This window comes from Cajanus cajan, chromosome 9, assembly GCF_000230855.2.
Source record: "Cajanus cajan strain Asha chromosome 9, NIPB_CcT2T_4, whole genome shotgun sequence".
Classification (NCBI taxonomy): domain Eukaryota; kingdom Viridiplantae; phylum Streptophyta; class Magnoliopsida; order Fabales; family Fabaceae; genus Cajanus; species Cajanus cajan.
In genome coordinates, this window is record NC_138525.1 from 17233081 (window position 1) to 17244363 (window position 11283).

The 11283-nt window shown below is 35.9% G+C and overlaps 2 protein-coding genes across 2 annotated transcripts; one reads left to right on the forward strand and one right to left on the reverse strand.

Moving 5' to 3' along the window:
- Window positions 1–258: 258 nt before the first annotated feature.
- On the forward strand, window positions 259–4032 carry LOC109811994 (uncharacterized). The gene is made up of 8 exons (XM_020375850.3): window positions 259–638; window positions 829–1089; window positions 1745–1816; window positions 1907–1945; window positions 2190–2297; window positions 2513–2610; window positions 2747–2858; window positions 3567–4032. The coding sequence occupies exons 1-8, from the start codon at window positions 492–494 to the stop codon at window positions 3813–3815; spliced, it is 1086 nt and encodes a 361-aa protein (XP_020231439.1). The 5' UTR covers window positions 259–491; the 3' UTR covers window positions 3816–4032.
- Window positions 4033–7012: 2980 nt separating this feature from the next.
- Window positions 7013–11283, reverse strand: LOC109811986 (proteasome subunit alpha type-1-A). Its single transcript, XM_020375840.3, has 2 exons — window positions 10774–11283; window positions 7013–7870 (listed from the first exon to the last, which is right to left on the reverse strand). Exons 1-2 carry the CDS (start codon window positions 11122–11124, stop codon window positions 7379–7381), a joined length of 843 nt encoding a protein of 280 aa, XP_020231429.1. The 5' UTR covers window positions 11125–11283; the 3' UTR covers window positions 7013–7378.

Below are 11283 nucleotides of genomic sequence, written 5' to 3' on the forward strand. Positions count from 1 at the left end.
GTTATATAATTATATATAATATATTCATGACTAAAATTATTTAATTAAAATTTTGAGAAAACAATCACGTAATTATAATATTTGAGAAGAAAGAATACAATTAAGATTAGTTTGGATAATTATATTTTGAACGGTTTTTTCGATGATAATAATATCGGAATTTGTTAACTTTTATATCTTTTAAAGCATATCTTGATTTTAAAAATAAAATTGAATAAATTATTTACCTGGAATCCAGGTATAGCTTATAACTTACATATGATAGAAAGGAGAGGCACATGTATACGTAGAAAGTGAAGTAGTAGGAAGCAGAAGAAGAAGAAAGTTACAGAGCGCAATATCCGGGGGTTGCTGCGGCGCCATCGTGCGGTCACTGTGCCATCATCTATGATACTATATAACACTCCACACTTGACACTTGACACTTGACACTTGACACTGCATCAACACATACACATTATTGGAGTTGGAGCCAAGCAAGAATCATAAACATGGGAGCAGAACCTTTGTCCAACAACCACACACACCCTCCTCCTCTCGTTCTAGGACTCCAACCCTCAGCCCTTGTCGACCACGTGGCACGCGTTGATTGCTCCTTGCTCCATCAAATTCCCGGTGAACATGGTGGCTCCATACCTGTACTCACCCCATCACTGCTTTTCTCTTTTTTTTATCCAAAAACTACTCTTTATTTTGCATCTTACTTTTTCTTTTCATTTTTACTTGCTGGGTTCGTTCTTCTCTTTCTAATTTTTATGCCATGCTGGATTGGTTCTATAAACATCGCTCTCACCTTCGAACTTCAATTACATGACATGACACTTGTAGGTTGCGCTTGGAGAGCTTGAACATATACTCAGGGAGGTGAAAAACCATGTTATATCGGGCCATGATCTTGATGGTGTTAAGACCTTGGCTGGAGGCAGTGTTGCAAACACAATTCGTGGACTCAGAAGTGGGTTTGGGATTTCTAGTGGAATTATTGGGGCGTGTGGGGATGATGAGCAAGGCAAGTTATTTGTCCATAACATGAACTCCAATGGAGTTGACCTCTCCAGACTCAGGAACAAGAAAGGACATACAGCACAGGTCTGCCTAAAATCACAAGATTCAGTGTGTGTTTGAAAATGAGTTGATATAATTGGTTTAGAATCAACGTTAATTTGTAGAATTGATTTTAAGTAAACATAAGTCAACGTTATTTTTGTCTGACAAAAGATATGAACTTGATTTTTATATTAAATGTTGTTTGAAAACTTGTTATAAATCTAGGTAGATAAAATTCTAAAATTGATTTTATTTGATTGAAAAACTAATAATAATTACTTTCACCTGAATGTGAATTTTCATTTCTTGAAACCAATTTGGCTAAAAGCCGAACATACTACGAACGTTATTCCGATTATTTTTTATGCAATGGATTGATTCTTAACATGTTTGGTGTGGAACCAAACATACCCTTAGGATAAACTTTATATGTCTTAGGTGTTTTTGTGTTGATGAGTCAGATATCTGATCAGAATTAGAGTTTCACATGATTCTTATGTCTAATGTAAACTTTTGCTAAGCTGATTGTGATTATCGAGTTGAAATTTCAATTCTAATGAGAGTTTATCTCTGATTAGAATTGGAGTTTCACCAGGTACAAAAAATTGTTTACAAGAAGCTGCATTTAAATTTTGTTCTAGAATTTATTCCATTAAATACAAAAGTGGAAATGTAACAACTTGTTTGTTTGTCACAGTGTGTTTGTTTGGTTGACGCTTTCGGAAACCGAACGATGCGACCCTGTCTCTCAAATGCCGTGAAAGTTCAGGTACATGACTTGACTCTGTTGTATCTTCAAATATATGCGTGTAGTTTGGGGTGGAACATAATAGTTTGACAATTACTATGTTTTCTGCAGGCAGAAGAATTGACCAAAAAGGATTTTAAGGGCTCCAAGGTTGTTGTCTTCATCAATTGATTAAAACATTATGATATTTTTGGTGCTTTTTATTTTGTCATGTATGTTTCATTTGTTCTTGTAATATTAATCTAATTCTTTCGGTCATTATATGGACTATATTGATTATTTTCTAGGACTGCATTAATTGTTCATGACTAATTTGGATCATAGGATGAGGGTGAATTTCCCATATATTCGGTACTCTGCATTTTAAACTTGTTGCTGATATCAAACATTTCAGTGGTTGGTGTTAAGATATGCAATACTCAATTTCGAAGTGATTCAAGCAGCCATTCTTTTAGCAAAACAAGAAGGTCTTCTTGTTTCCTTGGACTTGGCCAGCTTTGAGGTATTCTACACAACTTGATGAACTATTATCTGAATCAACATACCTCAGTTATGAACTATGATGTCATGTTTCATGTTTGAGTTATTAGGTACTAAGTACCAATATATGCAAATACGGAAAATTTTCATTTTCTACACATCACATAATATCTGGGTAATTGCATCAGCTATGTAAATTATATCACTAGTCTTATATGGTCTCTTTATTTTGGCAAGATGGTTAGGAATTTTAAACAACCACTTCTGAAGCTACTAGAGTCTGGGAACATTGACCTTTGCTTTGCCAATGAGGATGAGGCAACAGAGCTTCTAAGGTGATTGTCGTTGTAACTTAACCCTGCTTTGTATCAACATATGCATATTCCAAGTTATTCATTGTCCTAGTTTCACTTAATAAGTAGTCTGCTGATTGTTTTTGATAAATGGTGTCACTTTACAATGGATATTCAGGGGTGGACAGAATGCTGATCCTGAAACTGCCGTAGATTTTCTTGCCAAATATTGTCAATGGGCCGTAGTAACTCTGGGTCCTAATGGATGCATTGCTAAACATGGAAACGAGGTGTGTCAATTATCTTTGTGAATTATATTTCACGCCCAATTTCCATTTTCTTTATATGGTATGGAATTAGTGTGATGAGTCCATTTTTCACTTTTTGTTAATGTTCCAGATGGAAACCATAATTATAACTAGATCAAACAATAGGTGTAAAGTACCTTTTAGGAACTTTTTATGATGCTGTTGCCCTCCAATATGAAGAGACTGATAATCATATTAGTGACTAGTGAGCCTTTTCTGTTGGTATGATAAGCTCAAAATATGCTTTAGTAACACTAACAGTATAAGGATCTGTCTTCTAGATAGAAAGAAAAAAAATAAGTAATTGAAATAAGCTTTTCAATAAATTAAAATTAGTTCATACATAAAAATAAAAATAAAAAATGAAAAAACTAATAAGAAAGAATTTCTACAAATTACTGAAATTAGTACATATGTTAGAACAACTTATTTTATTTTTTCTTTTTATTTGAAGAAGATTTCTCAAACATACCCTAACAGTAGTGTAGTGCAGAAAATTGTTTGATGGTATTTGTTGATGTGATGATATTGATCCAAATCAATAGGGGGGGAAAGTGATAAAGTTTCACATTGATGAAACTTAGCAAGCAAGGATGTGAACAGTGTTGTTGTATCATATAGATGGTGGAATGATTGATTAACTCAACTAGTGATTCATTATTTTGAATTATGTGTGTTTAAACGTGTCAGATTGCACGTGTCCCGGCCATAGGAGAAGCAAAGGCAACTGATGCTACTGGGGCAGGGGATCTTTTTGCAAGTGGGTTTTTGTATGGAGTGATCAAAGGTCTGTCACTTGAAGAGTGCTGCAAAGTGGGCGCATGCAGTGGTGGGTCTGTTGTTCGCTCTCTTGGCGGTGAAGTGACATCAGAGAATCGCCAGTGGATGTACAAACAAATGCAAATAAAGGATCTTCTCACGCCTGATACATCCAAATGAATAGTATCAATCATAGAAATTACAAAGTGGTTGCTTCCTTTTTCTCTTTTTTCCTTTACATTTCACCTCTTGCCACTAAAGGGCACCTATTTTTCTTCCATGACTGGTTTGATTAATGCATGCAAGCCTAAGCAAATTCCACGGAAACACACCAAGTGTACTTGAGGCTTCAATATATTTGAGTTTAATGCAAGTAGAATTGCCATTCCTAGCTCAATTAATCACATACCAAACTCATGGTTGCTTTGATTTTCTTAACTGTAAATTGAGAATGTGTGAAGTTTTCAAAGGTAAGACCGCTGTGTGCTGGTGGCTAGATATTTTTCATTTGGTAATATCATACTTATAGTTATATCCGAGTTTAATAGAACATGCCGCTTGACTTTTGCACAGTCAAGAAAGCTTTCGTCACACAGATTCACCATTAACTTCATCAAACATCAATAGTCTGTGATAGGTCATCAAGCTGTACAAATCATGAGATACCACAGTTGAGAATAAAAACTTTTTCTTACGCACGAGAGAACACACAAAATATATTTATTTTACGAAATTCAATGTTCAATCCATCATATCTACATTTATGACAATATTTCAATAAATATTTATTATCTTAAGTTTAGTTAATGTGGTTATTGATTGGCTTTAATTTTTATATTCACAAAAATATTTCATGTGACTCTCTTATTCAGATGATAATCCTCCTCTATAAGTTTGGGTGATTTTTATTATTTTAAAAGTTTTTATTTATTAATATTGCATCTTAATTTTGAAAGGAAAAAAATCTTTAAAATATATATAATATTTTAATTCCAAGACATATAATAAAAGGATAATATTTTTTTTATATTTATACAATGTTTCGTAGACTTGAAATTGAAAATAGGTTTAAATATAACTTTCATCATAAGTTGTTATTTTTTTTTCACTTTTAATGTCTATAATTTTGTTTTATTTCATTCTTAATATTTTATAACGTTTTAAAAATAGTTTCAAAAATAGTTTTTATCGTCAACTTTCGTTACAAAAATCTTATGTGACAAATAGAGTATATATTATATTCATTATATTTTACTTTGTCATTGTCATGTAATAGTAAATTAATTTTAATTTCTTTTAGACAAAATATCAAAATACACTTCACTATTGTCATTTTATTTTATTCTTCACGTGCACCCTCTTCGAATTGTGGAATAATGCACCCTAGCTATAGGTGACAATGGTCTTGATGGTTTTGAGCTAAACAGGATAGTTCTTCTTGATCTTGGAGAAAGCGGCATTCGTAGTAACACCGATAGAGTGGTTGACACCCTTGTGACAAATGAGCTCCAACACAATGGTTAGTAGTTGAGCATGAGGTTGAACTCCTCCATGGTGAGATAGAGGCCAGTGGTAACCTCAAACACTGTGATTGTTGAGGACAAATTTGACACTATTATCAAGATTGTGAATTGTGAGAAGTTGTTCCTTACCAAGAGATTAGGATTTGAATTTGAAGGTTTAAGATTTGTAGTGTAAGATTTGAATTGGACAGGGAAAATGTGACCTCAAGGACGAAACAAGAATCATAAACATCTTGAACATAATGAAGTGTATTTTGAAATTATCTATAAAAAAATTAAAATCAATTTATCTATATAAAAATGATGAACCGAAATATAATAAATATAATATATATTCTATTTGTTAGAATTTTTTAATATTAATTGATGATAAATATTATTTTTAAAATATTATAAAAGGTTAGGGATGAAACAATAACAAAATTTACGGGAATTAAAAATGAAAAAAAAAAGAGTAAATTACATTGATGAAAATTATATTCAAACCCTGAAAATAAGAATTATTTCCTAACAAAATGTGAAGTAATATTTTGATTCTTGAATGCGTAACGCGTCTTCTAGTTAGTTCGTGAAGGAATCGAAAATGCAAATTAGTGCTTGAGAGTTGAGACTGCATGTGATCAGTCATTTTGATGCTACTTTGATGGATAATCTTATTAATGAGTAAGACACTTATAGAACTTGTAGTGTACTTGATGTCTGACTGTTTCTTCCCCGAGTTTCCACTCGAACTGAAATTGATTAGCTCACCATCAAAATTAAGTGGCAAATAAATAAAAAAATCGGACCCAAAGAGCTATTTTTTACGTCTTTTCTCCCAGCCTGTAAAGGGGAATGAGTTATCAATTGTGTCTGCAGAAATATCACGGTGTCACCCATGGCCTCGCCACTATTATCTTTATCTCCATTAATTTGCTATGAAGATTCTGGTTTTTCATTTGCAATATTATGTGAAGCAGAATAAGATGACGAAGGCTCCACAGTTTTCTTTGAATTGTGCTCCTAATCTCAAAATGCACGTAATTGTAGTAAAATTATTCAAAAACATTTTCAATTAAACTGGTATTCAAAGAGCTGAACCGTACCAGCACGTTCTGCTGCATTTTAGCCAACATACGTATTCCAATGTCATTCACTATTTACATCCCAATCTAATTGTAACGAAGAAAAATATCATAAGAACAAACAGATTGTAATACTAATAACAAGAGAAGATATTAGATCAGTAACGAGTGCCCCTTTTCCTTTTCCTGATAAGCCGAATGTAGCCTAAAAAACAGAAACAAAGATTGCAGTTACAAACCCTCCCATGATGACACCCCCGCCTGTCATCAAGGGGCATAGTTTTGGTAAATTTCACCTAACAGACAAATGCTCTATATGAAAATCATTATTACTGAGTAAACTGGTTATTAGAGCAGCATCTTTACTTTTAACAGAGTCATGAAAAAGCCACTCATCGAGTGGTGTGGAATAATCACAAACATTATCAAACACCTTTGCACCATCCAAAATCACAAACTAAAATGATTCTCAAACCAGCCACCTTGGATGGTATTGGTACATTCTTAAACCACCCACCACCTTAGTAATCACTAAATTATGCATTCCCCTCCCTTTCCATTTGTGCTCCTACTAGTTGGTTATTGTTGCTATGATCCTATGGCGGGAGTACACCTACAATATTAGTGTTGGATGTGAGGAATCAGAGAGCAATGAAACTAAAAAATTTTAGGGTTCACATAGTTGTGCTCCAGTGCATCATTTTGGGGTTGTTCAACGAGTTGGGAGTTTGATGAGTAGAGTTGGGGAGGGTTAATATGGGTGCAGGGTATGCATAGAGACATTGCTAAAGAGCGAGAAAGAGAAACTAACAGTTTATTCAAATAAAAATAATAATAATAATTTAGTTCGGTCGATATTGTTTATAATTGCCACTGTTCACCCAGTATTTTTCATAACTTGAGAAACAATGTTACCCATGAAAATTATAGAGCTTAAACAGTTTGTCCAACATTTTTCGGCCTGAATTTGAGTAAATTGTTGTAAAGGGTGCGTGAAGTTCATCAAACAACTATTAAATGAATTGCAGAAGCAAACAGATTAAGGAAAGAAAATCCATCAAAGAGATGTCTTCTCCCATGACAAACTCAATATAAATCTAATCTACCCATCTTTAAATATCGGTATTCAACACCTCTAGCACTTTATTTTAAATTATCAAATTTCCATAGGAGAACCACCTTGTTCTCCAGCAGCACCACCTTGATCTGCGCCAGAACCCTGTTCTGCAGCAGCATCCTGCTCGGCTGCTGGTTGAGGTTCAGCTGGAGGGGCTTCTTCCTCCTTCACAATCTCAAAAGTATCAATCAATTGTTGAACAGTTTCCTGGTCCAAAATGTGGAAGGGCTCACCAACTCCAACCACAGCAACAGTGCATACAGAACTCCTGAGCTTTTCACCTTGCAAGGACTCCCTAGTTGCGATAAGTGCATCTTTGATCAGATCTTCTCGTGAAGAGCCCATGAAGTTCTCATACCTACGTTCCAAGTATGTCTTTGCAGCCTGAGAGCGAGATCCAATAGCAAAAGCCTGATATTCAAAATAGTTTCCACTGGGACAGTTGTAATAGAGATGAGCTCCAGATTCATCTAATCCAGCTACCAGAAGACCAACCCCATAAGGACGTTTCCATGATCGCTGTGTGCAAACCTGCAACTCAAAATTGCATCACAAATACTGATGAGAAAGATATCTTTTCAGTTTTAATAAATTTTGCAGATAAATTTTTCTTTCTGTCCTCTTTTGCCACATAATTCTGCAGATAAAGCACAATCTTTGCCTCCCATACCCTATTCATTCAATTTTCTACAACTAAAACACAAGTATAACTTGTATATCATAAAATAATATAGATTAGCTAATCCAATATCTTTCTCATTGTGAACTAAACATATCAGTTTCCAATAATGTAACTACCAACTACATGAAAGAACCTAAAACCAATAAAATAGACGAGGGAGAGAATGGTTAATACTCCTGAATATGTTGTTCATCATACTTTCTATATCTACTGAAATATCTGTCAACCCCAGTAAGAAAAATCCAGGTCAAAATACATTTATTTCTTTAATGGACACAAACTGTTTGATGACATGAACCTAATTCAACTAGGACTTTTACAAGCAAGTTACATCGACTTCAACATAACAATAATCCGCATTCCACTTCACTTTGTGAAACAGCCATCTCAGCATAGATTTGCACGACGTATAAACTACGACACAAATACATAACTTGGAAGGACATCACCAAATATACTACCATCTTTCAGGATTTCCTCTCACAGTAAACAGAAATTGGACCCAAGGCAGCAAGGCCTCTCATTGCACAACGACAATAGAGGAAGCATATTTATTTAAAATTATATATACACGCATCAATATTGCAGGCTTTACAGCCAGTTTTTAAAATGTTATAGCAAGATTGTGGGAAGCAGAATATTATAATGCCAACAAAATAATTTATGCTACCATGGTAGTTGAATCGAGATACAAATAATGTATCGGAAGGCTTATTTTTTGAATCGTGAATCGAATCGTATCGTGAATCTTAAGATTCATGATCAATAAAAACATAATGTATATATATGCATACAAGACATATATAAATGAAGTCATACATAAATATATAGTAATTAGTAACATATAAACTTCAATACAAACAAAGATACAATTATACAAATAAAAACAGTCTCAAAGCCAAAAGAAATGACTGCACAGTTCAATAACAAAGCCTCCAAAAAAAACCATTGTTGTTGCTAAATATATGCATATACAAGGGACTGTTTGCTACTCTAATTCAACAATATAGCTACCCAAAAAAAATATTAGTGTTGTTGCAGCATAAACTCAGCAACAAGTGGTGCTACTGCCACACAAATTCTGCCACACAAATTCTGCCACACAAATTCTGCCACACAAATAGAAACTTAGACAACGGCAAGAGAGGGAAGTTGTAGAGGGAATAACAAAGAAAAAAAGAGAGAACAAGTGAAGGAATGGACCACAAACAGCAACCCAAACAGCAACAAGAAGGAAGCCCTTACCTTGGACCACGAACAGCAACCCAAGCAGCAACAAGAAGGAAGCCCTTACCTTGGACCACAAACAGCAACCCAAACAAACGAAGCAACCCAAACAAACGAAGCAGAGAAGTTGAATCACGCAAATGGACCACAAAAAGTGAAACCCACTAAGTGGGTCATGTACAGGGAGTCTAAGCGGGAGTTTCTGTCTCATTTCGTTTTTTTTTTAAAAAAAAAATCATTTTTTTAGGGTTTTTAGAACCGGATCATACATGACCCGACCCGGTTTCGGTGGTGACCCGCAAATGTCCAGAATCGTGCGATTTCTCCTATGAATCGCGATTTTCCGATTCCGAACACGATACAAGCGATTCGCATACGATTCGTAATCAAAAACGATTCCACATGCGATTCGAATCGCGGAGGCTCCGTATCGTATCGTGCGATACGTATCGCGTATCGTGCGATTCTTACTACCATGTATGCTACACATAAATTCTCAAAAAAATATAATGAAAATTCTGATAAATAACAAGTCATACTTGCAAACTATCAACATCAATCAAGGAGCAATAAGGAGTACATTAATAATGAACCTAAAATGAGAGACGATAGTGAGATCAATAAAAAAAAGAGCACAACAAATCAGATACAACTAAGTAGAATGAGAATTGGGAAATCTAAAATAAGAAGAAAAAATTGAACATGAAAAAAAATACTCCTCATAAGTATGAAGGAACAGACGTATAAAACAGCCATAACTTGTTTGTGGAATGGTCGAGGAAGAAGGGTTTCAAATCCTATTATGTTTTTGAAGCAAAAAAAGCATTAGAGAATAGGGAAGAAATCACGATTTTACACTAAAAACACTGCTAAAAAATTGTTTCAAGGGAAAAATGGGGTTTTGGGGCTTATATCATGGAAGCATTGCTCTACCATGATAAAAGCCACTATTCTGGCTGCATTGGCAGCTATTGAAAACCACTGCTATTTGAAACTCTGAATCCACTCTGCTATAACACCACCACAGCAGCCTAGTTATAACCCGCTACAATGCTCACTAAATCACACCCAACCCCTTCCCTAATACAAGAACAACCTCAAAACATAAAACAACAGAAGTTCACCCCACATCAGAGAACGAAAACCCACACTCAACCAATTACAAAGAACCGAAACCGATTAGCAACACATCAAAAACCACAATCACGGCCTCAACATCAAGCCTTCCCGGTTTCCACAACTGCATTTGTCCGCAATTGTTCCCAATATCAAGGATCTGTAACAAGAACAAAACCCTAGCACAACCAAGGTTTTAAATCGCAGAAATGCTCTCGTCGCATTCATTGAAATCACGGACAGAAAACAATTGCATAACCTAAAACTCTCAGTCTAACCACAATTCGATCGCACAACCTAGAATCGAAATTAAAAGCGCAGTCCAGGACGCGCGGTTTCAATTGAAATAACTAAAAACGGGATGAGATGGAGAAATTGGAAAGCGGAAACCCTAGGTGCGGTGCGGTACCTGCGCCTTGTCGGCGAGCTGAACGACGAGCCTGCCGACGGGGAGAGGAGACTCGTAGGTGTAGTTGTAGTTAATGCACTCGGATCGCATGTAGCGGGAGAGGACGCGGCCGTCGGCGGTGAGGCCGGCGATGGCGACGCCGATGTGGTTGTCGACCTTGAAGATCTTCTTCTGGTGCGAGGAGAGTTCGGAGTTGGCCTTGTTGACGCATGCGAGAACGACGTGAGTCTTCGATCGGAGCCCTATCGCCGCCGAGCCCTGCTTCACCGCCTCCATGGCGTACTCCACCTGGAAGAGCCGCCCCGCCGGGCTCCATGTGGTGACGTCCGTGTCGTACTGGTTTCGGAACATTCTCGATTCTCAACACCCAAACCCTCACACACTCACTCCCCTTTCTTCTGCTTCTTCGCTTTCTCTTTTCTTCTTCTTCAAGAACTCTCGCTCACTCGAGCTTTCTCTTTTTGTTGCGGACCAGCGTTATACCATAGGGCTTCAGTGTTGGACAAGTAA

What these genes read in the sequence shown, in the direction of transcription:
- LOC109811986 (XM_020375840.3), bottom strand. Translation starts at nt 11,124, where the DNA reads ATGTTCCGAAACCAGTACGACACGGACGTCACCACATGGAGCCCGGCG. An exon ending in AGCTCGCCGACAAGGCGCAG is followed by an intron (nt 7,871 to 10,773) that starts GTACCGCACCGC and finishes TTTGAGTTGCAG; the next exon opens with GTTTGCACACAGCGATCATG.
- LOC109811994 (XM_020375850.3), top strand. Translation starts at nt 492, where the DNA reads ATGGGAGCAGAACCTTTGTCCAACAACCACACACACCCTCCTCCTCTC. An exon ending in AGAAAGGACATACAGCACAG is followed by an intron (nt 1,090 to 1,744) that starts GTCTGCCTAAAA and finishes TGTTTGTCACAG; the next exon opens with TGTGTTTGTTTGGTTGACGC. An exon ending in AGGATTTTAAGGGCTCCAAG is followed by an intron (nt 1,946 to 2,189) that starts GTTGTTGTCTTC and finishes CAAACATTTCAG; the next exon opens with TGGTTGGTGTTAAGATATGC.